The sequence below is a fragment of the Eublepharis macularius genome, chromosome 5, assembly GCF_028583425.1.
Source record: "Eublepharis macularius isolate TG4126 chromosome 5, MPM_Emac_v1.0, whole genome shotgun sequence".
Lineage (NCBI taxonomy): Eukaryota > Metazoa > Chordata > Lepidosauria > Squamata > Eublepharidae > Eublepharis > Eublepharis macularius.
In genome coordinates this window covers 29,760,509-29,788,119 of record NC_072794.1, presented here as the reverse complement: position 1 = coordinate 29,788,119, position 27,611 = coordinate 29,760,509, and the positions used below count along the sequence as shown (strand labels likewise).

At 43.8% G+C, this 27,611-nt stretch overlaps 1 protein-coding gene across 1 annotated transcript in view; it reads right to left on the bottom strand.

Annotated features, from left to right (window-relative positions):
- Positions 1-356: 356 nt before the first annotated feature.
- TNR (tenascin R) overlaps positions 357-27,611 on the bottom strand; it is a 135,097-nt gene continuing 107,842 nt past the window's right edge. The window contains exons 16-21 of the mRNA XM_054980608.1: positions 25,039-25,171; positions 16,675-16,826; positions 6,385-6,481; positions 4,849-5,010; positions 1,528-1,691; positions 357-476 (exon numbers count right to left, since the gene is read on the bottom strand). Of these exons, the coding sequence (XP_054836583.1) occupies positions 357-476; positions 1,528-1,691; positions 4,849-5,010; positions 6,385-6,481; positions 16,675-16,826; positions 25,039-25,171 (828 nt within the window). The remainder of the gene's footprint in view (positions 477-1,527; positions 1,692-4,848; positions 5,011-6,384; positions 6,482-16,674; positions 16,827-25,038; positions 25,172-27,611) is intronic.

Below are 27,611 nucleotides of genomic sequence, written 5' to 3'. Positions count from 1 at the left end.
CTGGATGTGAAAGGAGGCACCTTACAACAGAAACTAGAGAAAAAAACCCTTAAACGAAGCTGTTTTTCTTGTAGGTTCAACAAGGAGCAACAAGACAGAGCTCCATCTTTCTGGTAGTACAGAAGGTAGGGCTAGGTAGGAACTCAATAAGTCACTGGGGATGACAGCAAAGCATCAAGGTCTTCCTTTTACCAAAGTGAGCCAGCCAGCCCTCAGAGGCGTCATGGCCTCCCTCAGCCACTCAATATGGAGTGGGCTGCCTATCCTGGGGTTGCTTTTGATCTTTCCTTTTTAGATTATAAAATACAAATAAAAGACAGAAAAGAGACTGCTTGTCCAGAGAGATTCCAGCCACTTTACAGCTGCATGGACCGCCGTTTCCTCCCCAAAGTGTTGCGGTGGTTGTAGGAACGCATCTTCATTTCCACAAACGGTATGGAGAACTCGTGTCCTTTCCAGTGAAACCAGTTAATACCCTGCAGGCCAAACAGATTTTTAAAAAGGATTGGCTAATAGAAACCAAGATTTCCACCTATTTTTCAGAGAGATGAGGCATGCTTGGATTTAATTGGGTAATTAAAAAGTATTAGAAAAACGAGAACTGTCACAACACTGCCTATTGAAATATTTTAGGTCTAAAACAAAGCAGGGTACTTTTGTGAGGGAGAGATGTTCTATTCATATAATGACACTTAAGATTTTTAGAGTGTTCGAAGCACTTCTCAGATATTAGGCCTGATCTAAGAAGAATGAGGAAACAGAATCCTGAAGCGGTAAAATGAGCCTTAGGCTGCAGGTGAAGTTTCTCCACCTTTTACAGAGACTCTTATCTGTAAGCGGAAAACACAGCACAGCAGTACTAGTTTTCTAGTGTAGTACAGCTTTTGACCTCAGCTTTTGACTATAGCTAGGGAGTCCTGAGTTCACATCCTCACTCAAGTCATGAAGTTCACTTGGTGTCCTTGGGCCTGTTACTGTCTTTCAACGTAACCTAAACTGGGTGGGGAAGGAAACCATATATGCTTCCCTGAGCTCTTCAGAGGAAGACTGGGATTAAAATGTGAGTAATTACATTTCTGTAGCTAGGAACTGAACTTGGGGAAAGGAAACAAGGCGCCTGCCAGTTCTTCAACAAAACGTCATGGTTTACTGAGGAGTTAGCCCATCGTGAATAGCTTGTATAAAGGCTCTCAGTAATCATTAAAGTGGCGGCAAACAGATACAGGCCTAGATATCTTGGTGCCTGAGGCAGAAAATTCAATAAAGATATAATGAACTAGATAATTTACAGTTTACTGGCCAATAATAGTCCCCCAACATCTGCTACATGGTAGAGTCAGCCTAGCAAGCCTGTATTATTATAACCCTCCGGAGGGACATGGCTTGTGAATTTGAGATTTGACCAAAAGAGTGCCTGGCTCACTGCCCACGTCCAAAGACCCCCAAAGCTCTGTTTTATTAGGAAACAGGCTGGCAAATGCTTATGCTATCTTTCCTGCTAATTATGGAGGTCAATCCTATCCTTACCTGGCTGTGTCGGGACTCGCCATATTTGCCATTGAGGTTGGTCCGGTGGCAGTTCTTATACCACCAGGCCCCTTTGTAGGACATGGCGCAGTTTGTGACGGCAACATCGTTGTCTCTGTCTTTGGTAGAAAACGGGCGCCCCTGATGATAGGTGAGCGAATCCCCTGCAATGAAAGACATCCTTTTAGGCCATCTCCCTGCTGTTTTGCAACAGCTGCAAACCGTCAAGTGATGCAAGCCTGTGTGAGTCACTTCTGTTCCAGAGCTCCTCATGTGTCATAGTAAATCCTTATGTCTAGAGAAGGTGAGAAGGTTCTAGCCCTCCATGGTGCGCAGAAGACATTCTTCAATACAGACTGTGGCTGAATCTCAGGAGCTGTCAAAGCAAGGATAGGAGCCATGGCTTCCCAGAGCATGTTGCTGAGGCAGTCCACCAACCTGCTTTCCTTTCCTACCTGTGGAAACCAGCCTATGGAACCATAGCTCTTCTCGGCAATAGACAGCAACCCTTCTGCACCCGGCCCCCAGAAGAGGAAGGAGAACAAGTGGCTTTGCTCTTGCGAGCAAGGGTGAGAAGGGCAGTCCCTGCACCTAGAGCTGGTACTGGCTCTGTGCAGATCTGGAGCTGGTATTAGAGTTGCTGTTGACCTGTGGCACGTGGCCCATGCAAAAGGGAAATGGTGATGTTGGGGTCTGCTGAGTGGTTTGTTGCATGTTACCAGATTGTGATGAAGGTTAGTCTTCCTGGGTGGCACTGCAAATGGGTATCATGTCACTGCAAAAAGAGGATGACCAGGACAGGGCAGTGTAGCAGGTCTGCAGCAAAAGGGGGAACTCCTAAAGTGTCCTCCCACAAATGCCTATGTCATGCTGGTTTGGAGCATTTTTGCAGCCCCATTTGGCCTCGGGAGCTGCATCGTTTTTAATGACTTATTCTCGTTTCAAGACACATGTGATGGCGCCATGTTGCCAGTCGGATTCAGTTACATGGCAGGGTAGTTGAATCCCTCTTGCTGGGGGAGGAGGAGGAAATATGTCCAGAAAATCAACCCACCACACATTTAGACTGAAGAAATAAGCGTGGGAGAGGATTTTTTAAAACTATCTGTTCCATGCTCAAGAAGCACATAGAGCTGGCACTGGTTCTGTGCATACCCTCAACAAATAGTTTGAAAACTGTAAAGCAAACAGTTTGGGGAAAGAAAGGAAAAGAAATGCCAGTGCTCTTCTATGGAGGACGGAATGCATCCAGGGAATTGGGAGAGGGAATTGGCATCCCCAGTCCTGGTTCCTCTTCAACCCTGCTTTTGCTCCCCTTTCAAGTTCCCGCCATCATGAAAAGGGCACATTTTTCATGGAGCTGAAAAGCATACCCTGCTGGGGGTTCCATCCTAGACTGGGACCCACTTTAACAGCCGTCTTCAACCAGGAGGGAAGGCAAGGTAAAAATATTTTGGTAGCTATGTAGCTAGCTCACTGATTTGACAGGTATGAACTATATAAAAGCTTCCCGTTTTTAAAATTCAAGACAGAGAAATCACCCAAACAGGATTTCTGCTTTCTTTTGAATGGAGGTTGGAATAGACTGGGGAGGAGGGGATTAAGGGAATCTCTCTCACTAACAAAAGCAGTTGGCATCTATCTTACCATGCTGCTCAGCAAAGTTTGAAGCCTTCCATCATCCTCCTAAGAAGCCTTGCTCCAACTTAAGCGGCTCTTATTTTGCTAAGTGGCAAAGGAGGATACGTGTCACTGCACTGGTTCAGTGGTTGAAAAGAAGAGAGCTTTTTCTTTCTGAGCTTATTGCATGGCAAGTGTAAGGTGCAAAGGAGACACGGTTGTCTACAGCTTAGTCATTCGTAACATATAAAGGTATGAAACCAGAATCAGAGCTAATGGTCCATCTGTTCCTCCTGACTGCAGCTCTCTGCAATCTCAGACGAAAGCCCGGCTCCCTGCGACTATTTCAGCAGGAAATGCCAATGACTGAAACCTGGACCTTCTGCATGCAGAGGAGGACTGATCTATGTCTCTCATCTGTTACCTGATTTCTAAGAGCCGCTTAGTCGTGTGATGAAATGGGTACCTGGATGGCATGAGAATGTTAACCTGACCTCCCTACATGGTTACAGAAGCCATACGATACATTTTTAAGAAGCTGCTGTGCGGTTCCAGCTTGCCTATTTCCACTCGTTCAACTGGGCCTGAGAATGGGGAGAATGGAGGAAAAGGGGAACGGGGCAGGAAAGATACATGGGAGATAGGGGTGTGCAAAGGCACACCGTTTCGTTATTCTTGTTTCGGGTTTACCCGAAACAAGAATCTGTTTCGGATACAGGCAAAAGCCGAAACGGCTAGCCGTTTCGGCTTTCGGCTTTCGGGTTTGTTTCTGCTTGTTTCGGCTTTCTTTCGGCTTTTTCAATGGGAAAATGCCTCCGTCTTCCCGGACGCCTGGGGGAGGCATTTTCCCACCGAATCATCCCAAAATTGGTGGGGACCTTCCTCTAACCCCTCTCTAACAACCCCCCAAGTTTCAGACCGATTGGACTTTGGGGGGCCATGTTATGGCCCCCAAACCAGGTCCCCCTATCCTCGCATAAGAAAGGGAAGGGTGAGCATATTGTTAGCTTGCTGCTGCTCATCTTCTTCTTCATTATTTCCTATGGGGAAAAAATGAAGAGGCAGGCTTCCTTTGCCAGGGGTGGCATTTTGCATGCAAAATGCCCCCCAACCCTCTGGGGCCCTTCTCCCACCCTTCCTCCCACCCCCACCAAGGCTCAGCCTGCTCCCACTTGGGGGGGGCATTTCATGGCCTCCCCAAGTAGGTGCTCTTTTCTCCACCAATTCCACTTGGGGGAGGCTTGTCTTGCCAGGGGTGGCATTTTGCATGCCCCCCAGCCCTCAGGGGCCCTTCTCCCACCTTTCCTCCCACCCCCACCAAGGCACAGCCTGCTCCCACTTGGGGGGGCATTTCATGGCCTCCCCAAGTAGGTGCTCTTTTCTCTACTACTTACAGCTGGGGGAGGCTTGTCTTTCGATTAACCCGAAACGTTTCGGGTTTCCCAAAACGTTTCGGATAACCTGAAGTTTGTTTCGGGTTTCTTTCGGGTTTCAGAAACCCGAATTGCACACCCCTAATGGGAGATCTAGAGTTTTATTTTATTTTATTATTATTATTATTTTATTTTTATTTGCATGGAGGGAGAGGGAATTGGCTGCTTTTCCATGGAGAGAAGCTGAGGGTTGTAAAAGGAAAAAAAAAAGGAGCGGAGAGGCATGCCTGTTTGAGATAGGAAAGTTCATGCTGGTTTGTTTTCTTACCAGCAGTGCCATTGTAGTCCCCTATCCGGAGCTTGTACAGGCTCCTAGCATCGCTAATGGAGAACTTGTCATAATAGGCGTAGGCTGTTTCTTGGCCATCTCTCATGTCTATCCGCAGTTCGTAGCGTCCTTGCGACGTAATCTTATGCATGTTGTCTAGCCCTGGAAGGGGAATCAAAACAGAGTGATGAGACTGCATGCCCAGCAGACTTGTGAACATCAGGAGAAAAGAAAGCCAAGTGGAAATCTGTCCACTAAATCTTGTGTCCAGGCTTTGCTGATCCAGGTTAGCACCTGGTTTGGGGTAAGTGTGCTTGTGGGGTGGGATCTAGGTAGAGGGAACTAGGTGGTAGCTCTCAGGCTGATCCCCCACCTATTCACCAGATCCTCACAATGGGGCTGTCACTGTCCATTACTTTCTTTCTGGTCTCCTGCCCTTTCCAGCTGTTAGGAGTAAGTTGGTGGGAAACCTATTCCGGAGTCCAAATAATGATAAAAACCAGGAAAGGAGGATCTGATCTCTGTATCCCTGCCCCTGATTCCCATTGCCTGTTGCCAGCATTCCAGTGCTGCTCTATGGCTGGCTCCTCTGCGGCTATCCTCACAGGATTCAAACCCCCCCCCCATTCCTTCAGTGGAATAAACCCCTCAGTCCAGACCTTGGTTCTTTTAATGCATGTATTTCTGCCTCTTCGTTGGATTCATAGAAGATCTATGCTAATTTCCCCATTGATCCTTTGGAAAAGATGGCAGGTGCATCTACACTGAAAATATATACTGGTTTTATTCCAATTTAACTGTCAGGCTCCCCCTATCTTCCCCCCAAATTCTTGGAACTGTAGTTTGTTCATAATTATTACAATTCTATGTTACCCCTGTCGCTCTGCTCACAGGACTACAGTCCCCAGAATTCCCTAGGAAGATGTTAAAATCAGTTTCATTCTGCAGTGTAGATATGCTTTGGTATGCACTGGGGACTGGGCTAATCCATACATTGCATTAACTGTACAATTGACTTTTGCACAGAACTACGATTTCTGGGTAAACCCTAAAGAATCCTTCCGTTTATGTTACATCCTTTCCTTGACCTTCAACAGGACCTGCCAATCATGCAGAAGGGCAGTGTGTATATGCAATGCTGACAAATGTGCTAAAATGAAATGAAACGGCAGCCTCCGACCTCTTTTGTGAGCAAAGAGATGTTTGACCATACTTCTGAGGAGGCAAAAAGGCAGCAATTAAGCCTGCTGTGCCCACCAAACAAACCAGGCAAAGATCACATCTGCCTTTCATAGCCCGTCATTAATGATGAGCCCCGGCAGGAGAAAAAATGAAGAAACTCGTCAAGTCAGAAGGCAGGTTGATGGATAATGCAGGAAGGGCAGAAGACAGATATAAGCTGTCTGAGCAGATGAAGAGGGAGCAGAAAATGGAATGCTTGAGAAAGAAAGACATGGAGCATACTTGTGGGTAAGAGAGATGATGGACAGCTATCTAGTTTCTCCAGTGATAATGTCAGGGGCAAGGGTTGCTTACCCAACCAGAATTCATCCTCAAGGTTTCCAAAACCAATACGATAATCTGCCCACTTCCGAAAGAAATCTGTCAGCCCATTCTGCCGCCTCTGGAACACCTGCAAAGAAAGAGAGGCCAAAGGTGAGGCCTACTGCAAATCTCTACCATAGAGGATCAGAGCTGCTATATGGATCTGGGTGGTCTTTATTATAGGTGGGCTGGCAGGATGGTACATGAGCCTTCCATGTGATAAGTTCTCGTGAACACATTTCCTTAAAGTTCAGATACATCACTCCAGCATGTCCCTGTACTTTATTCTGAATTCAGGAATATTCAGGACTGAGTGGTTGGCTGTTGTGCCTTCCTAGTCTGACAGGCCTTGGGTGGGTGGGTGAAGGATCATGTTGTTACTTGTTTTAGAGACTTGTTTTAGAGAGATGCATCATAGGCAAGATTAAGTGTTTTATCTGACCAATCTGGACCACTTTTCAAGTGAACTGGTGTGATGGTAGAAGGACTTGGACCAGGAGTCCACAATCTTGTTCAACCTGAGGGAACTTTTGGAATTTTGAGAACAGGCAGTAGATGCAACCACAAAACCACAGTTTGGCAATCACAAAATTGTTGCCATGGGCTCCTAAGACCAATAATAAAAAGGTTAGGAGGGTATTCAGCTCAGCGCTTTCTGAACGGGAGCTTCCTGAAGATACAAAGAAGATGCCTCTTGAGTTCTTCCGAAGCAATTCCTGCTCTAGTGAGGCTGAGGAAGGCCAGGACTGAATGTTTGCTTTGAGAAAGAGATGCTTGGACAGAAAAAGGAAGGGGGCACCAGGAAAACATCAGCTAGTGCCATGCTGCCCATAGGTGCCCCATTGAGGATCACTGGCCAAGACCATGTCGGCTCTTGATATTTATCTGCAGCCTACCTGTTCAAACCAGGGAGAAGTACTTTTAGGCCTTCACCACATGCTTTTTCTACCAGCCTTTGGCAACGGGATAGCAGAGGAATGGGTAATGCAGCAAAACACTTTGCTTGAGGAACAAACACAAGTAGCATAAATTGAACAGCCCTTTTTGATTCTGTATGTGCAGCTTGGGGAACAGGGTAGGATGAAGGTCCACCTTTGACAGTTCTTGTATTCTCTGTGGTAGAACTGAAAATCAGCTGGCTCCCGACAGCTTACTGAACCATGCACAAACTGCAGCTCCTGGCTGTAAAGGCTAATTATGCCATAAGACAGATGGATACTCCTTGTCTTTTCCTAGCTTTGGTGGGGAATTGCCTAAGTGGCCACCCAAGGTATCTTCCATTGGTTCTATTCCCTTTGGCTTCATCTTTCTCTTTCAACAGCTGAAGTAGTTCAGTGTCATGCAGTCTGATCCAAACCATATTCACAGGAATTACATAAAGGTCTCCAGCCAGATTCCCAGTCAGGATTTAATTTATGACAGGCAGGGCTCATTTCGAGGGGGAACGCACAGGAATGCAGTTCCGGCAGTTCCCCAAAGAGGTCACGTCAGGTGGCCCAACCCACTTGACTCTCAGCCATTTTGGACCCATTTCGGCCTGGATTGGGGCCAAAATGGCTCAGATCGGGCCTCTGACAGGTGGTAGATCACTCTCCTGCTCATCAGGGGCCTGATCCTGACCATTTTGGGCCCCTTTTCAGCCACTTTCAGCCCCCTTTTGCCATTTTGGACCCAATTATGGCCCTGAATGGCCAGGATTGGGTCCAAAAAAGCCAGAATATGTGATGTCAGGGGGTGTGGCATATGCAAATCAGTTATACTAATGACACACGTCTGGCGATGGCAAGAGGTGTGACATATGCTAATGAGTTATGCTAATGAGTTCCTCCAGCTCTTTTTCTACGAAATGACCCCTGACGACAGGGATTTGTTTTTGTTTGCCAGGACTGTTCCATTTGACAAATTATGATGTAAAAGCAAAGGAAAAGTGCTCCTGTGCTGCTGCAGTCTACATGATCTCACAGCTGAGTAGCTACAGGGATTAGGGCTAAAGGTTCGCAGATAATCCAGTGGTGTTTTAAGGCAAATTTCTAGCATGCGTTTTTGGCACACACCCCTTCACTACAGCAATGTGGCCCTGCTTCTGTCTGCTCCCCCATAGACCTTAGTCTCACCGCTTCACAAGTCATCTGGGCAAAGGCTTCAGGGCCACAGGAAAAATACGCTCCCCCACATCTCTTAGCCTGTACAGATTCCCAGCTAACTGGGAAAGCCACAGGCAACTTGCCCGTTGTTCCTTTCTTGGCCTCTTCTCCTCCAGGTGATACATGCATTGCTCCAAGATTTCTCTGGTAGTTTGGAAGGCAGACTTTTCTCCCTCTTTGCTCTGGTCCTTACAAATCCCTTGGCTATCATCACTCCCTCTCTGTCTCCTGCTTTCAACCCTTCTGCACCTTGTCCCTTCTGACTAAAGCCTTTGAACTCTACTCATCTTTTTCCTCATACATTTTAATACCCTCATTCCTCCAAGAAGCCCAGGGTGGCATTCGTGGTCTCCTCTCTCCTCTCCTCTCCTCTCCTCTCCTCTCACAACAGCACTGTGAGGTGGATTAGGCTGAGAGAACATGACTGGCCCAAAGTCACCCAGAGAGCTTTACGGCAGAGTAGGGATCTCCCAGAGCCTAATCTAATATTTTAATACTACAGCTACCTGGCTGATTCAGGATTAAACCTAGGGGCACCTCATCCCTGGATGGTATCTTGCAAACCTAAGGTTTGATTCATTTATATAATTTAAAACATTTTGTATGCTGCCTTTCCACCCAATTATGGCCGTCAAGGTGGCAAACAATTAAAATTACAGTTGTATCCAACCAGCTTTTTCCAGAAGCAACATGGCACGAAAACTGTAGCAAGAAAGACTGAATGGAATAGTTGACTCGATCTAACCCTGACTCACTCCCCTGGTCTTACACACCACTTTTGGACAGCTGAATGTATTTTATGTGTCATCTGTGGAGCCATTCTCTCCCTTTATGAGTCAGGAACTGATTATGGGGATCACACAATATATGGTACTTCCCTTATGAAATCTTCCTGCATTATATTTCCCCTTAAGAGTTTGGCATTTTATAATCATAATATCATAATCTGGAATTCTTGTTTCTAAAATGTACGTATAAAGATGTAATAATAAAAATAAATACCTTCGAAACTAACCCGCCTCGCTTTCGGAAAAATTATTTAAGAGTGAAATTGCACTGTTGATCAACATAAAAACACTTTTTCAAAACTAACCTGCTGTGTACAAAAAAAATTGATAGCCACTGTGGTGTAAACAGTGTCAGTCTAGAATCTGGGAGACCTAAGTTTAAATCCTTGTTCTGCCATGAAAACTTGCTGGGTGACCCTGGGCCAGTCACACACACTCACTCTAGGCTACCTCACAGCGTTTTTGTGAGGAAAAAGGGGAGGACAGAATGATTTTTTGGGCCCCCACCAGGTAGAAAGGTAAGATATAAATGAAGTAAATGAATAAAAAATAAAAAAAATTGCAACCATGAATTGTTGTATTTTAATAAAAACTTAAAATATACCAAATTTCAAAGAGTTAATTTTGAAGGTTTTGTTGCTGTTCTTATGCTGCACAGGAACAGTTGTTTTGCTGTGCTTCTGTTGAGAGCAATAAAAAAATAAAATAGTTTTCTTTTGGGAAAGCTGCTGTTTGGTTTCTTTACAATGTATTTATAAATCCCAAAGGAATAAACTTGTTTTCTTGCATGAAACCTGTTACCAATTTCCCTCAATTCTCCCTTTTTATAGAAAATGACTAAAGTGGACCCCTTGATATAATGGAACAAAGGAATAATAATGAAGCTGACTTGAGGGAATTTGCCGATCTCTGCTACTGCAGAGGCAGCTGTTTGTATTCTCAGTACTCATTAGATTTTCCAGCCTCCTCATGAGTGGTCAGGCTGTACAGTCAAGGTGGCATCTGAGGAAAAAACTCTTTCTCAAGATGCCCTTTCAAGCATGCCAAAAGAGGAGGATGAGAGACTGTGCTGGCCCTACTGATCATGAGGATAAAACCATTAAGTCCTAGAACTGGAAGGGGTCTTATAGACCATTTAGTCCAGCCCTCTGTTTACGGCAGAGCATTGCTGACTGATGATAGGACAGGCTTTCCTTGAAGATCTCCTGTGAGGGAGATTCCCCTCCCTCAGCCCTGCAGTAGTTGTGGAACTGCGCTAACTTTTAAGAAGTTTCTCCTAATGTTTAATTAAAATCTACCCTCCTGATCTTCGCAGGTATGATTGTGTCATTGAAGCTGAGAGCAATATCATCAGGAGTTTAGACTGTCAAGAGTCTAAACTCCTGTCAGACTCATTCAAGAGGGACTCATCAAAGCTGAGATACCAAACTAAGATTCCCTTTAGGAATCAATGGTCACATCAGCCGAGGAGAACTGACAGTTCCCATGGTGACAGGGGCAGCAACAGTAGTCAAAGGTGATACTGGCAGAGGATCTTTCATGCAGTGATACTTCATCTAAATCTGATTGGTACTATGCAAAAGTAGGCAATGGTATGATAATCTCATACCTCAAAAACTCTATGATGAGAAAACCAAGAACAATAGAAGAGATAGTGCTGGAAGACAGGCACTCAATAGCTTACTAAGGAAGAGCAAAGGACAAGTACAAATAGTGCTGTTTTTAATGACGTGACCAGATTAAAGCTAAAAAGATATTCAGTTGCTGATGTGAATAGAAGCAAAAGGAATGTCCAGAGCTGTGCAACAATATAATAGGAACATGGAATGTGAGAAGTATGAATCAAGCTAAACTCAAAATCATAAAATGAGAAATGAAATGTTTAATCATTGTAATTCTGTGTGTGAGTGAACTGGGTGTGGACTGAATTAAGACATTTCCAGCCAGAAAATTACAAAGTGTTTTATGTTGAAAATGACAAACTCAGAAGAAACAATATTCTAATGAATAATAAATGAGGCAAGACGTAGCACAAGCAATCAGAACTATGTAACTTCAATCAACAACAACAGTCAATAACATCAATCAGACTCCATGGAAACTCTATCAACATAACCATCATTCAAGTTTACGCCCCATCTACAGAGGCTGAAGAGGAAGAAATTGAAAGCTTTTATATAAGCATCCGGGAAGATCATACACCTAAACAAGATGTGCTGATAATTATAGGTGACTGGAATGCAAAAACAGGAAACAAAGCAGAATCAAATATTGTTGGAAAATTTAGACTACAATTATGAAATGAAGCAGGAGAGTGACTCATAGAATTTTGTGATGCCACAATTTGTTCATTGCAAACACATACTTCAGACAATTGAACAAATGATTGTATATGTAGACATTACCTGGTGGCCAATACAGAAATCAAGTATATTATATAATCGAAGCAGATGATAGAGAAGCTCTATTCTTTCTGCTAAAACAAGACCAAGAGCTGATTGTAGTATGGCCCATGAACTGCTAATATAAAAAAATTAGAATAAAGCAAAAGAAAAACACTAAAAATCATAATAGTGCAAAAATATAATCTAAATAACCTTCTTGGAGATTTTAAGGACTACATAAAGAACAGATTTGCAGTTCTTTGTTCAACTGAACATGAATGGGAAGAATTGTGGTCTGAAACCAGAGACATTATCAAGGAAGAATACATAACGACTATTGCTGTATCCAAAAGAAATGAAAAGCCTCAATGGACGATAAAACTCTTAAAACTGCTAAAGATAGATAAGAAGCAAAAGGTGACAAAAATAGAATCAGATTTCTAAATGCAGCTTTTCAGCAGCTTAATTGCAGAGATAAAGAGAACTATTTTAATAACCAGTGCAAAGAAACAGAACACCAAAAGAAGAACAAGAGACCAGTTCCACAAGATCTAAGAAATCAGAGAGAAATTCAAACCACAGCTAGGGATGCTGAAAGATGAACACGAGAAATACATTATCTGATCAGGACAAAATAAAGAAAAGATGGAAACAATACACTATAGAACTATACAGAAGAGATGAAAGTATGATAGATTCCTTCATAGAAGAATCTTTTGTTGAAGAACCTGCAGTTTTAGAAAGTTAAGTGAAAGCGGTACTCAAAGCAACTGGGAGAAACAAATAACCAGGAGCATATGGATTATCAATACAATTATTTCAAGCTACAGAAACTGAGTCCATCAAAATTTTAACAAGAATATGCCAGCAAATATGGAGAACAAATCAGTGGCCCACAGATTGGAAAAGTTAGATCTACATTCCAATTCTGAAAAAGGAGACACCAAAGATTGCAGCAACTACCACACCATTGCATTACTTTGCCCATGCAAGCAAAGTGAATGCTCAAACTTTTACAGCAAAGATGCTCACCATATATGGAATGAGAAATGCTGGATGTTCAAGCTGGATTCAGAAAAGGAAGAGGCATGAGAGATCATATTGCAAATTTGTGATGGTTACTATAGCATACCACAAAATTTCAGAAGAAAATCAGTTTGTTTTATAGATTACAGAAAGCTTTTCAACTGTGTGAATCATGAAAAGCTATGGACAATTTTAAAAGGAATGGGTATGTCACAACATCTAATTGCTTTGATGACCAATCTGTATTTGGGACTAGAGGCTACTGTTCAGGGGTCATTTCGTAGAAAAAGAGCTGGAGGAACTCATTAGCATAACTCATTAGCATATGCCACACCCCTTACCATTACCGGAAATGTGTCATTAGCACAACTGATTTGCATATGCCACACCCCCTGGCATCACCTATCCTGGCTGTTTTGGACCCAATCCTGGCCATTTAGAGCTGAAATTGGGCCCAATATGGCAAAAAGGGGCTGAAAACGGCCCAAAAGGGGCCCAAAATGGCCAAAAAGGGGCCCAAAATGGTCAGGATCAGGCCGCTGCTGAGCGGAAGAGTGATCCACCACCCATCAGAGGCCCAATCCAGGCCATTTCAGCCCCAATTCATGGGCCCAAAATGGCCGAGAGTCAGGTGCGTTCCTGTGCGTTCCCCCTCAAAATGAGCCCTGCTACTGTTAGAATACAGAGAAACAGAATGGCTTCCAGTTGGCAAAGGTGTCAGACAAAGATGTTTTTTATTTCCCTATCTGGTCAATATAGATGCAAAACATATAGAGGAAAGTTGAATTTGTTTTAGATTAAGGTGGAGTGAAAATCTGTGGAAGGAACATTAACAATTTGAGATATGCAGAGGACACTACATTATTGGCAGAAAATCACAAAAACTTGCAATGACTACTGATGACGATTAAAGAACAAAGTGCAGAAGCAGAATTTCAGCTAAACATCAAGAAGACAAAAGTAATTGAAATTGTTAGTGATTTTCTATTCCTTGGCTCAATCATCAACCAAAAGGGAGACTGCAACCAAGAAATCGTACAAGCAGCCATGAAAGAATTAGAAACGATTCTTACTATTATGGTATTCCCCATTACTAAGTATTGATGTGAAAACTGGACAATTGAGAAAACAGGCAAGAAGAAAATTGATTCATTCGATGTTTGGTGCTAGAAGAGATTTTTATGGATACCATGCACCACCTATATGGTTCTTGATCAAGTCAAGCTTGAATTCTCCCTAGAAGCTAAAATGACTAAACTGAAGTTATCGTACTTTGGTCATATCATGAGAAGACAAGATTCACAGGAAAAGACAATAATGCTAGGAAAAGATTGAAGGCAATAGGAAGACCTAACATGAGGCAGCTGGACTCAATAAGGAAGCCATGGTCTTCAGTTTGCAAGATCTGAGGAAGGCTGTCAATGGTAGAATGTTTCAGTAATCCATACGGTTGCCATAAAGCAACTTGACATCACATCATATACACACACCCTACTGGATGAGCAGGATGAGTTCCCACTCAATCTAATCTTCCCCAAGCTTAACAGGTACAGTTCTTTCAACCTCTATGACATTTTCTTTTTGGATTCCTGATTATATCCACTACACTCCTTGGAACCCAGTCCAATTTGTCTACACCTTTCTTAAAATGCAGCACACAGAACTGGACACAGAAGATGTCTTATGAGCATGTTCCTTTTGCACGTGTGTAAGTGTTGCATCTGTGTTTCAGAGAATGAACATAAAGTGGGAGCAGAGCCTCCACACTTCCTGCCCAATGTACATGTATTGGCTTATCTCTACATATACCGTATACACAGGGCTACTGTAAATCTGCCTGCTGCAAGCATCTTTCAGGAAGTAGGGTCTGCACCTCTGGGTGCATGGATGGTGGGGTGGGGTGGGGTGGGGTGAAGGACAGTGTTCCTTCTCTTCATGCATTGGTTCCAGGGCTAATGGCCTTTTACCATTCCAGAATTGTGCAAGGAATAACACTATAATATTTATATGTGGAATCGAAGGTATTCCTTATGGGTGAAAATGTGAGCAAACCTTTTTAGCACATCTTGATTAGAATTTGATAGGGCCACTTTGGGACCCATCAAAAGTGCTGCGAGGGCTAGATCTTGCCCACAAGTCTTCAGTGAGCCATCCTGGATGGAAAGGAAGCTCCCCTGAGCTGCCATATGTTGAGCAATGAACATGCAAATTTTGAAAGACACTGTCGATTAATTTCCTTGATAGCATCATGAATCAGTTCCTGCTTCGCTCTCCAAAGGAGTTGCGGGTAAGTGTCAAATAAATCACAGGGAACCTCTCCAAGTGTAACTATTATTAACTTAGTCCCCTAAGGCATGGAAAATGGAGTGCCCGGGCATGATGGTTCTGGTTGTTGATGAGCGCTTTTCTTTTCTTGGCTTCCTTTCACTGCTTTATCTCAGATTCTAATTACATATAACATGCAAAAGCATGTAATGAAGCCCTGAGAGCTTGGGGGGGGGGGCGGTCGTGAAGCTGTTTTAAGAATGTAGTGGGGGGAAGTGGCTGTGTATGTTTGCATAGCCTCTCTCTTCTGCTGTAGCTCTAGCAGGATTCCAAAACCTATCTACCATTACAAACATGGCACCCAGAGAAAAGAAACATGCAGAGAAAGAACAGCCGCATGGGATTTGGAGCAAAAAAAGGAGCAGAGAAAGTGTCTGACCAGCTTGAAACAGTTGTATTCTGCCTTTGTGCCCTAAGATCTCCAAGGCAGCTTAAAAAAATGATCTTTTTATCTGGTGCATTTTTATCTTACCCTTCCTCCAAGGAACTCAGGGTGTAGCATACATGGTTCCCACTTTTGTCCTTTCAACAGCTCTGTGATGTCAATGCGCTTAAGACACTGTGACTGGCCTAAGATCATTCAGCAAGGTTCCTGTGAGCCCGGTCTCCCAGATGCCTACTCACTACTACACAGCACTGATCAAACAATTTATAAAAAACACATCTAAGAAACACAACATCCAAAACAACAGCAGCAGGTAAATCAGTAATTCCTGGTCAGCAGCTCCTTTAAACAATAATTAGCTTCCACTTAACTCAAAAGCCCTTTTGGACCAGACAAGTATCACTGATCTTGAAAGGAAAGCAAGAGGCCAAGTGAGCCTGTCAGTTGGACATGTGACAACCTGGGGCCACAGCCAAAAAGGTCCTGTCACAAATGACCACCTGTTATACCTGAGAAGGTTGGTGATGACTACATGCATGCTAATACTCTGACACTTGCAGTTTCCAGTCACTCCTTGGCTCCACGTAGATTGCACTGTAGTTCACCAATCAAGACAATACCAAGGAATGAGTGACCGTGGCTGCGTCAGTCTTTTCTCAGACAGCATGTAGCTGGTGTACATATCTCAAATAGTACAAAGCGTGCTGACCCTTGGACATCCAGGCCTGTATCCAAGCAGACCTCCCAAACGAACATTCCTGGAGTCAAGAGACTCACATGGAAGAGAGATGCATGCTCTTCTCCCTTCACTCCTGCACAATTACATTCAGAGGTTTAAATCTGAAAGACTATTTCAACTCCAAGTACTCAAATTAGCAATAGTTAAAATAAGGCATCTTCTAAAACAGGGACAAAATCAGGCACATTATTTACCAGGGCCAGATAGCAGAACATTGGTACTGTTGCTAGTAAATAGAAACAGTTGGGAGTGTGTGCTATTGACCGCCAGGGAGCTGTAAGGAGACCTATAATTTTTTGACAGTGTGTGGAGCATCTGGCCAGCTGCGGTATTGATACAGCTCTGTTTTTTACTCTTTTATGCTTTGAGGTCTTTGAATGCCTTTTAGCAATCTTCATGAACGAACTAACTTCAGGAAAGCTTTATATACAGTGGGTTTTCTACAGAAAAAAGGGACCCAGAAAACAGATGGCCCTCGGTGCGCACTTACAATCCATCCACCCCCATCTGTGGTCATATCGCAGTACACTTGCACTCGCTGGCTGAGGTCTCCGTTGAGAGAGAGGGTGTAAACGCCGCTCAACGTGTCACCATTCATCAAATGCTGGGCACAGTCCTGAGGGTTCATAAACACACGGCCTCCTACAAAATCAGGGCAGGAACATATCAGAAGGGCTATTACAACCCTGTTTACTTATCATATTGGCAGATACATTCGTACACAGTGACGCCAAGAACGTGACAGGAAAGCTATATCCTGCAAATGTACCAACTAAACATTTGAACGATTGGTCTAGTGCTGGCAAAATGTGCACATCCAGTGTTTGGACACCGCAGGAGGAAAAGGTGCACAGCTGTGGGTGAACTTTAATATGTCTTAAATTAAGCAAGGCCATTGGTCTATCTAGTAGGACTGTTTGGTAGCTAGCATTGACTGGCAGACGTATTAGCATGATGGGGGGGCTCACCAACAACGTTGTGATGTTGCTGTCGACATGGTGACATCATTTCTGGTGCGACCCAGAAGTGACATCATCACATAGGGGCAGCGCTCTAGCAATCACCCCGAACTGTATCGTTTAAGCAGCAGCATCACCATCAACAACAATTCTGCCCATTCCCCCCCTGCTGGCCCACTGAGCTGTGCAGGGGAACTGGGCTGATGGCGGGAAATCTCCCACTAATTCAGGAAACCTGGCAGTCCTACTAGTAGCCTTTACTGATTTCTTTTCCAATATCCTTTGGCTCTGGCAGAGTAACAGAACACAGAAGTCTATAGACGTTTCTCTCTTATCAACGCTGAAATACCTGCATTGGGTTATTAGAGGATTACAGACATCTGACCATAGCTGCCTTATGGTAAATGATGCATGATGCTGGAACTCCAGATGTGCTGTGTGGCCCTAAAGAAAAAAACCTCCTCCCCAATGATTACTGTTCTCCAAATGAGCATTGTTCTCTCCATGTCTGTTTTTAGGTTCACATGTGGAGTTCCATTCATTGAATTTGAGCATCTAATGCAGTTTTGCCCTTAGTTTGCTAATGGCTTTCCCAAGTCTCAGGGAAATGAAGCTGATGATCTGGGGACTTTCTGGCCAATCTCTGCTGCTGGGTGACAGCATCTTCTTCATACATTTGTGAAGGTATAGAAAGCATCAGTCCATCATTAGCAGGCAGGTCTCAGGCACAGACAGATGTTTTTTGCGCCCTGACAGATGCTGGGGACTGGGATATAAAGCAGATCCTCTTTCATTGAGCCATGATCTCAGTACCAAACAAGCATATTCCTCTAGACAATGTGTATGCCACCTCTTCAGAGAACTGTTTGAGGCAGTTCACAAGTAAAAGCAACGTAGTAAAATTATAAAAAAGCATAAATTATCAGTATTAAAAAGCTATGCAAAAAACAAGCCATTAATGTGCCCCCCTTGTCCTAGGTGCTGTATAAAAGATTGAGGACTGCTTAGAGGCGGTGTCCCTTCTCACCTTTCTCTTCTAGGTAGTGGCACAATGGCAGGCTAGCATTAAAGAGGGAGGCTGGAGCCCGGAGCTAGGGAAAAAAACCCTAAGAGCTGTGCCCAGGAAATATATTGATTTTGCTCTTTCCATCTTACTTATTTATCCTTATGGACTAGAATGGCAACAGCTGGTATACTGGTGGGCAACATTTATGTTGGCGAGAATGTCAGAAAGGGTTTGAATCCCTTTAGCGGTATAGGGCAGATCACCTGCTACAAATCCATACATACAAGGAGAGCTCTGGCACCATCCAATCTGGCACAATCCATCACTCCCCTACCCCAACCAATATAAGGATCCAAAAATCATCAGAAGTCCCACCAGGTTTATTCCAGTTTTCAGTTTTGAAATAAAAACAGTATTTCTAGACCTGAGTGCTGGAAAAATAACTTTTGTAGTGTGTGGGTTATGCTTGGTGAAATCTCAGAAGTCAGTAGGGGAATGTGCAAGATTTTTAGTGATTACATGGCAGGGTTTCATTGCCTGGCAAAAATACACACGCACACGCACACACAAACTAGATATATTCAAGTGGACGTGATTTTTATCCCTCATTTATATTACCATAAACTGTTTTTCTTTGTACAGGATTCTGATTATTTTTAAAATGCAAAGTGTACAGAATCTTGTTGCACCACCTTGTTCCTTCTGCTGCCTTGGAAGTAACAGCTCGCTCCAGCTGCCTCTCCCTGCAAAATCCTCCTCTGCCTTCACAAGAACCTAAATTTAAAGGCCTCCCCTTGTCCCACCTCCCTGGCTCTGCTCCCAATCTCCACCCAGTCTCCCTGACTGGCCCTGCTCCCAGCCTATCTGATAGGAGGGCTGGGTAGACTCTGCAGTCTCCTGGCTCCACCCACTCCATCCCAGCCTAGGGCAGGGCATTTGGTCTGCTCTCTGCCTGGCTTGCCCCTGCTGCTTCTGAACCCTCCCCAGTGGCTCCCTGGGACTGGCCTAAGGGTGAGGGAGGCCTGGGGGCCTGTAGAGGCTCCTGTAGCTGAGGTATTGCCAGAGGCCGCGCTGCAGGGCCTGAAGATGATGTCTGCTGCTGCAGGGCTGGGGGCGGGGGATAGAAGGACAGCATTGCCGGACACCAGTTTTTTCTTTAAATTTTTTTTGTTCCACAACAAGGTTGCAATGTTGGTGCATTAAAAAAAAAAAACTTTGCAAGTTTCCTAAGCCTATCAGCTGCAATACAGCTAACAGAAATTTTAAGAATGGACTAAAAAGTGTGTTGTGTATGCACGCTAACCTTGACAGTAAGAAGTAAAGCCCTTTTTAATTTTTTAAAACAGTAATGTTGCACCATTGCATCCTTATTGAATTAAAACAAAAAAACTCTTGCAAGTTTCCTCAGCAGATCAACTGACATAACTGACCTGTCCTTAGCCCATCAACTGATGAAACTGACAAGCCCTCAACTGAGAGCCAAGCTACAAGTGACACCTGACACAGGTTGGACACTTGTCAGCTTCCCTCAAGTTTTGATGGGAAATGTAGGCTTCCTGGTTTTACAGCTTGGCTCTCCATTACAGCTGCAAGACCAGGATGCCTACATTTCCCATCAAAACTTGAGGGAAGCTGACAAGTGTCCAACCTGTGTCAGGCGTCACTTGTAGCTTGGCTCTGAGGAAACAGAGAGCCCAACACAGAAACGGGGCATCTTTCTAATGCAGAAAACATAGACACCACTTTTGTTCGATTTCCTCGAGTGCAGAATTACAGAGGTCCAAAGCGGTTCCCATCCTTTTGGACTGAATACTCAGAAAACCTGGTGTAAGTGTGCATCTGGAAAACACCAGCGACACCTTAAGAACCATCGCACTTCATTTGATGGATGAATGACGGATTTCTCAGTTCTCAAGGTATCATAGGGCTCTTTATTTCTTTTACAACAACTGACTATCACAGCTGCCTCTCTGGAACAAGTATTATTCACAGAACTGCTTTTTTACCACTTCTGTGACTTTGAGATTTGTTCCAGCAAAGGACTTATCTCAATTTCATCATGCACAAACACACACACACACACCCATGCTCCACAGGGAATTCTTGCTTCACTTTATATTCATACTTTTATAAACTTCAAACAGACCCAGGAAGAGTGGGGCAACATTAATAACGACATTTCTTTTGTGTCGCTTGTACTGCAATTCCCCCAGAACCTTTTGTACATGTGAACAACAAAGGACACACCGTTATTAACATGACAGAAGGAACGGAAAGCCTCTTGTTAAGTTCCCCAGTCAACAGGAGCAGGCACAATGCTTCCGTCGTGCAGCTGGAGATTTCCTCCCCCCCTCCCATTTTTGTTAATCACACCCTATTGTTCTCCTGAACAGCGTTACTAGAATTAAATGAGACGAGTGTCTTGATTTTGTAGATTTCTTAGGAGAGCAGAAGTTGGGAGCCCCTTGCAAAATGCAAGAGGGGCAGCTACAGCATTGCTGATGCGGTTCTTCTGGAGAGGGCCTACAGTCCGGGAAAGAGATAATAGGGCCATCAGTAAGCAGGTCTTTCAATAATGTTTTGCCTGCAGAGAATCTTTCCTACATGGACTTAACAGCCATGGAATCTTTGGGTCCCTCCTAGAATGCCTTTATTCTGGACAGAGTACAAATTCAATTAGAACAAAGGCATGTATATAGATGTTTCTGGTGAGTAGCTGTGTTGGTTTGCAGCAGAAGACGTGAGTCCCGTAGCACCTTAAAGACCAACGTGCTCCCTTCATCAGATACAAGTAGGAAACTACAAATAGGAAACCTTCCTACTTGTATTTGATGAAGGGAGCTTGACTCTTGAAAGCTTATAACCTGGAAATCCTGCTGTTCTTCAAGGTGCTGCTAGATTCAAATCTTGCTCATGTATAGATGTGTGTGTGAGAGAGATCTACACAAGCCATTATGCAGTTCTTTTTTAAAAATTAAATCTTCATGATATTTCCAAAGTCTTCAAGAAGAATATCTGAAGAAGAAGTTGTACCTTCAAGCATCTGAAGTTGTGAGCTCTGACTCGTGAAAGCTGATGCTGGAATAAATTCTGTTATTCTCTAAGGTGCCACAGGACTCTTGCCGCTACAGACTAAACACAGCGACTCATCTGGAATTACCTTGAAACAGGAAGACCGATAGTCTCCTGTGACTTGCTCTGATGTCTTTGTCCCATTTTGTAATGATGTTATAGGGGCTGGCTCCTGATGGTGTGCTGCTGCTGCTGCAGGTCTGTGCCTGCAGACTTCACTGTGCTGCGGCCAGTGCTGCTGGGGGCAGCTGCCTGCCCTTCCAGCATTAGCTATATGCCTGCCAGTGCCGCCCAGAGCATTCTCCCTGCCCCTGCCCCAGCACCAGCACTCCTCTGTTTCCCTGTGCCATGCCCAGTGCTGTCCTGGGTTCTGAATGCAGCAGCCACTGACCAATGGCTTGGTACCGGTGCCTGGCAACTGCACTTGTTCCTGTGCATTTGCCTCTTCTGCTTGGCTCTTTGGGGCTGGCACAGGCACTGGGAAGGGGTCAGAGGGGCCAAGGGAAAGCTTTTGTTTAAAAAGGTGATTTTCCTTATTTTGTAGCATGAAATGGCTACTGATTTCAATGGACTTCCAGGTATTTGGAAATTCCTAATTCTTTGAAGCCCAAATCTAAGGTACTCCAATTTTGAATCCAAATTCTGGTGCTGCTACACATACAGCACCCCAGAATCAACGGTGTCTCAAACAATAAATAAGGATGCCTTTATATCTCAGCCCCACTGGTTCAAATGTACCCTTTCCCCATTACAAGTGGGATGTAGCTACTACATGGGTTTGAGTCGATTGATCTACCAGTCATAGTGACAGCCCTTCCAGTGACAATGTGCGACAGCTGGAGGGAAGGAGGCTGAAGGCAGGGGGAAGAGCTTATGCAAATGGGGGGAGAAACGATCTTCTAGAAGGGCACACAAAACACTGGAGTGGGAGAAAGGGGATAAATGGAATGTAAGAGGAAATGTAGTCAGGGGGGCACAGAGCTTTGAACATATGAATTAGGAGGTGCTAATTCGTGACACAGTATTATGATAAGAGAGCTGGTGTAGTGTAGGGGTTAGAATGTTGGACTTGGACCAGAGAGATCCAAGTTCAAATCCCCATGTGTCCCTGAAACTCATGAGGAGGCCTTGCACTAAGCACTCTCTGACAGCCTAATCCACCTCACAGCATTGTTGTGAGGATAAAATGAAGCATGTACGCTGCTTCTTTAAGGTAAGGAGGAATAAAAATGTAATTGATTGCTGATAATATTAAGACTGAGAAGCTGTCTACAGTCTTGCCCAGCTAGGAATTAGGGGACTAGGTTTTGTGGGTCAGATAATATAACTGAGTCCTGAACTATGTATTACAATTTGGTTGGGGATCTTCTGACCTAACTTTGGCACCAGCAGTCAGATGACAGGAGCAGAGGCCCCTGGTTCAGATTAGGACCAAAGCACTGAGTGTGTATGTGGAAAAAAGGCTCCCCTCTTTTTTCCTGACCTGAAACTGCCCAGGGTGGCATTATTTGCCTCATTGTGGGCTGTGAATTCACTGATGAGCTGTGTGCACAGCCCCCCCCCCAATTAAAGCCTCATGCTTTAAAGCCTTATTCCCCCCACTCCTGACATCTGATTGTTGGTGTTGGGTCAGGGGAATACTGACCATACACATTACAATTTGAAATGCACAGTTCAGATATGACAAATTCCATGCCCTTTTATTTTATTATTATTCTCATTACATGCAGGTTTAAAACGAGCACTGTGGTGGGCAGACCATTGAAACAGGTGATTTGATATAATTTGGTATGTGGTTCGGAGGCTATCTGACCCCCCAAGTCCATTTCATTTGGCTATAAGCAGCCTTACCAAATTTTAAACAAGACAGTGTTAACTTTAAGGAAAAATATTTTCAAATGCAGGAGGAGGGGGAAGAGATAAAGAAATCCCCCATTATATCTCTTTGTGAGTTTTGTAGGTAATAGTCTGAACATACCTAAGATCAAAATAGTATTTAGAATTGCTGAAGTGCTTTTAAAATTTCAAAAACATTAACTATACTTTTTCTTGTTATTCTTGCAACAACATTATAGATCCGTATTATTATCTCTGTGTTTCAGACTGAAGCTGAGAGATGTTGGCTTGTCTTAGGCCTCTTGGTGGATTCATGGCAAAGAGGATATCTGAAGTGTAAACGTCCTACTTTATAATCCAGCATCTTGGCTATTACTTTACACCAGCCCTCTATGATTGATTGTGATGCTCTTACTTGATGAATTCTGACTTCATTATAAAGCCTGACCAACCAAGAATGGACTGATCTGAACAGCCAAAATACAATCTTAGGAGAATAAAATGGCTCTTGAGAGTACAAAAGTTGGTCATCCCCAGAAATATTAAAAAGTTATCAATGGAATAAAAAAAATAAAAACTGCTGCACTGAATGACACCGGGAATTTGATTTGCTTTTCATCTGCCAGTAAGATCAGCCTGAAAAACTCTGCACTGTTTTTCAACCATTGCAACGTACTCACTGTAATCCTTTACACTAACTGAAATGGAAGAGGGGAATAATACACTAGACCCTGATCTATAGTTGTACCAAGCAAGTGGGGTTTGTGGCTATTGATAGCTGTGGTTGTTAACTGACAGGCATTTCAAAAGCCTTTTCATGTGCTTCAATGAAGAATATATCTGCAGTGGGTTCAAAGGCAACCCTTTTAGCCTATTCAATACAAAACACCAAGGGAGTGATTTCAGTACTGAAAAGGTGGACAGCTCCTTTCTGTCTCCTTTTTGTCCTCTCTTTTGAACAACCTAGGAACAAACGTAATTGGATTCAGCACCTTTTACAAATTCCTTTTTAAATAAGTGATCCACAACGGGTGTCCTCTGGTGTTGCCCACATTCTTCATGTATTTACAGAAGTTCATTCTCTACAAGAGAGATTTCTGGTTTGTAGATACCCCCTCCTTTCTAAATGCTCCGGCAACCTGATATTTCAACCATTTTGCTGCATAAACTAATCTAAAACAGCGACATAAAGGAAATGTTCAGCTGCACAGACTGATGCTGATTTTTTTTTTAAAAATGGAGTGTTCTATTAAGAATAAATAGAGGTTAGGCAGTCAAACATGTGGATAGAAGCATTCAGTTTCTGTGACTCCTGCAAAGACTCGGCTGCCGTCCGCAAATGTCATTCTTATGCTGACTCCCCCCTTCAAAATCTATCTTAAGTTATTCCTGTTATGATGTGTTTTTTGCTCTCCTTCTGCATCACTGGTTGCTGCTGTTAAGGGAAGGGCAATGCATGAAGCTTGAACCAGTTGTTATGGACGGGAGAGGGGAAGGAACTTGCCATGGGGCCACTGTCTTTGGCAATAGACCTGTTGGTAAAAGAAATAAGGTGAATGATAATAACAAATTTCATTCCTTAAGTTTCTGTTTCTTAGTGTTGCTGAGATACATTTTAAAATACACATGGAGCGTCTGCAAAACACTCCATCAGTGTGGTTACGTATCTCTCCCTTGTTTCATGGCAAACCTGGGAGTCAAATTATATCATGTCTTGGAAAAGTTCTGGAGGGGAGAAACATGTATGCCACCCAGAAGGTTGAGTGGGATGAAAATGCATTAGGTAGGGTAATGCATTTAATCTATGAGCATTGTGTACGTGCATTACTCTGGACTCATTAAGCTGAATCAGGTCTGGCATCAGTGCTTCCACTGGTCCCCCCAAAGACTCATTTTCTGAGGAAGCCTCAACAGAAAGTATTTGTAGCCAAAGACAACCAGGGAAGATCTTTCAGGAGGCAATGGAAATGATTCCCTTTACCTGTAGTGAAGACAGTGGAGGTGAATCCACTTCTGACAGCATCCTGGGCTGCTTGCAAGCGTACTGTGTACTCTGTGGTTTCAGAAAGCCCTTCTAGGCGGATCCAGGTGTCTTCTGCATCTACGATCAGCTCCTGTAGACGGGTCACCATAAGACATGGAAATGCACAAAGCAGAGGAGAAATTTACATCAGAGATCAGGAAGTGGAATCAGGATTCATGGCACCTGGGCAATTTTATGGAAAAGTGTGGCCTATGACTATCTTCAATATGCCAAGAAATAATTTTGGTCTTGAACAGGTGACCTGAGAGATATAAGGCAGGGGTTTGGCCAGAGTGCACCATAGGAGGGCATGACAAGGAAACCAGAAACAGCAGAAAGCGAGCCTCTGAACTATGATAGGCCAGATGTATTGTGCTTGCCCAAGCTTTTTACAATATGACCCTAAACAAAGCTTTTAAGCCTACTGACTTCAGTGGACTGAAGGCAAAACTCTGCTTTGGATTGCACTGGTGAGGTTTCAAGATCAGGCTTGCTGGGTCATCTGAGCAGCAAAGAAACTCCTGTGCTGAAAGTTTGTGCAAAGGACTGGACAAGTATACACTTTATATTATGAATGTTATACCAAAGAAGACCACAGCCCATGACCAGCTGTGCCTGGAGCTTTGTAAGTACTTGAATTTTTCGTAGTGACTTTTTTTTACTATTGGTGCAAAACGGCACTGCTGATTTGGCAGACCAGGAGGAAAAACACCATTCTTAGAAAGAGTTCACTAATCTAAGATATTTTTACAGTAAATTCCTATGCACAGTTACACCTGTCCAATCAGTAGGCTTAGATTAGAGTAACTCTACATAGGATTGCATAGTTAGATGCTACATTAGGCATGCTAGGCCAATCATTTATTGGCAACTGGATTTAATAGCCAGGGTTTGAGTCTTAGGTATTTTCTGCCTACATAAAGGTAAAGTGGTGGCAGCATACATTTTAAAAAAGGTTTTGGACCCTAGGCTGGGAACAGAAGCAACCATCCACCAGGGAGAGCAGGGAAAGATTGCAGAAACTCTGCATATCCCAAGAGGCTGGTCCTCTCACACAGTGCACAAATGGATGAATGCATATGTACTGCCAAAAAGATAATGCAGGCCACTAGTTCAGAGATCAGATCCAGAAAATGAAGTATCTTAGAAGCAGCTCTGCTATTCATAGGTTTTTTTCAAATTATATGAATGCATGGCACGGACATGAGAGTTCCACGTCTGAAAACGATCCATGCTGGCACAACAAATCCATTTAGGGGAGAGCCTAAAAGTTATCTTGCAAATGGAGGCTCCCAAAAGTTGTATTTTCTCATACAGCAAGAATAAAATGGTGAACCGTGGAGAATAAAATGGTGCATACAGGAGAGAATCATGGGTGGCAGGAAGGGGGTTAACCCCAACCAGTACCCACTATTCCTCCCCTGCGTTTGGTGTAGTGGTTCAGTGGTTAAGTTTGGTGTAGTGATTAAGAGCGCAGGACTCTAATCTGGAGAACCGGGTTTGATTCCCCGCTCCTCTGCTTGAAGCCAGCTGGGTGACCTTGGGCTAGTCACAGCTCTTTCAGAGCTGTCTCAGCCCCCCCCCCACTTCACAGGATGATTATTGTTGTGGGGATAATAATGGCATATATTGTCGAATAATGGCATACTTTGTAAACCGCTCTGAGTGGGTGTTAAGTTGTCCTGAAGGGCAGTATATAAATCGAATGTTGTTGTTGTTGTTGTTGTTGTTATTATCTTGTACCAGGGCTTACTTCCTGTAGCAAATAGTAGTCGGGGCAAAAAAAAATCAATAAAAATGGCTTGAAGGGTGTATATGAAATAGAGATCCAGCAGACAATGGAAGGGCTACACATACCTGCCTACATTGTGATGAGTTGAGTATACAGAGCCCATAGACCCCACTGAACTGGCTGGATGAGTTTTTGTATGATCATTTCCATCTGGAACGACATGCAATTAATTACCCCAAACTAGGAATGCGGCAAGGCCAATATTTATAGAGGGCCATCATTGTACATAGTACTTTAAATCAGAACAAACAGAAATCCCTAGCTTTAAGAAATTCTTTTATGCTAAGATCTTTTCTGTGACCAGTATTGGAAGCACTGCCTTAGTTTAAATGGCTTTCCTTGGCCCCTGGTAATGTCAACAAATAGCCAAATCTGATTGTGATGCTGTTTCAACTGCGATGTCATATCTGCTTGTCTGGAATCACTCGAAGAGAAATGAAATGGAGGGACTTCCGGTTTGGGATTCATGGAGGTCTAACGCAGCTCCACTTGCGGAGCTGACCGGACTGCCGTTTTAAACCGGCCGGCGGGGTGAAAATAGCCCGCGGCCGACTGCTCTCAGGCGGAGAGCAGGCAAAGAACGCTCAAGACCCTAGGGTGAGTTAGATCTCGGACGAGGGGGGGCTCTGCACAACGGGTCCCCTCCCGATCCTTGAGGTCCCACCTTGCGACGGGTCGGCTACAATCTCTGCGGTAGTTTTGGGGCCAATTCGGCTGGCATAAGACCTACATACCCAAG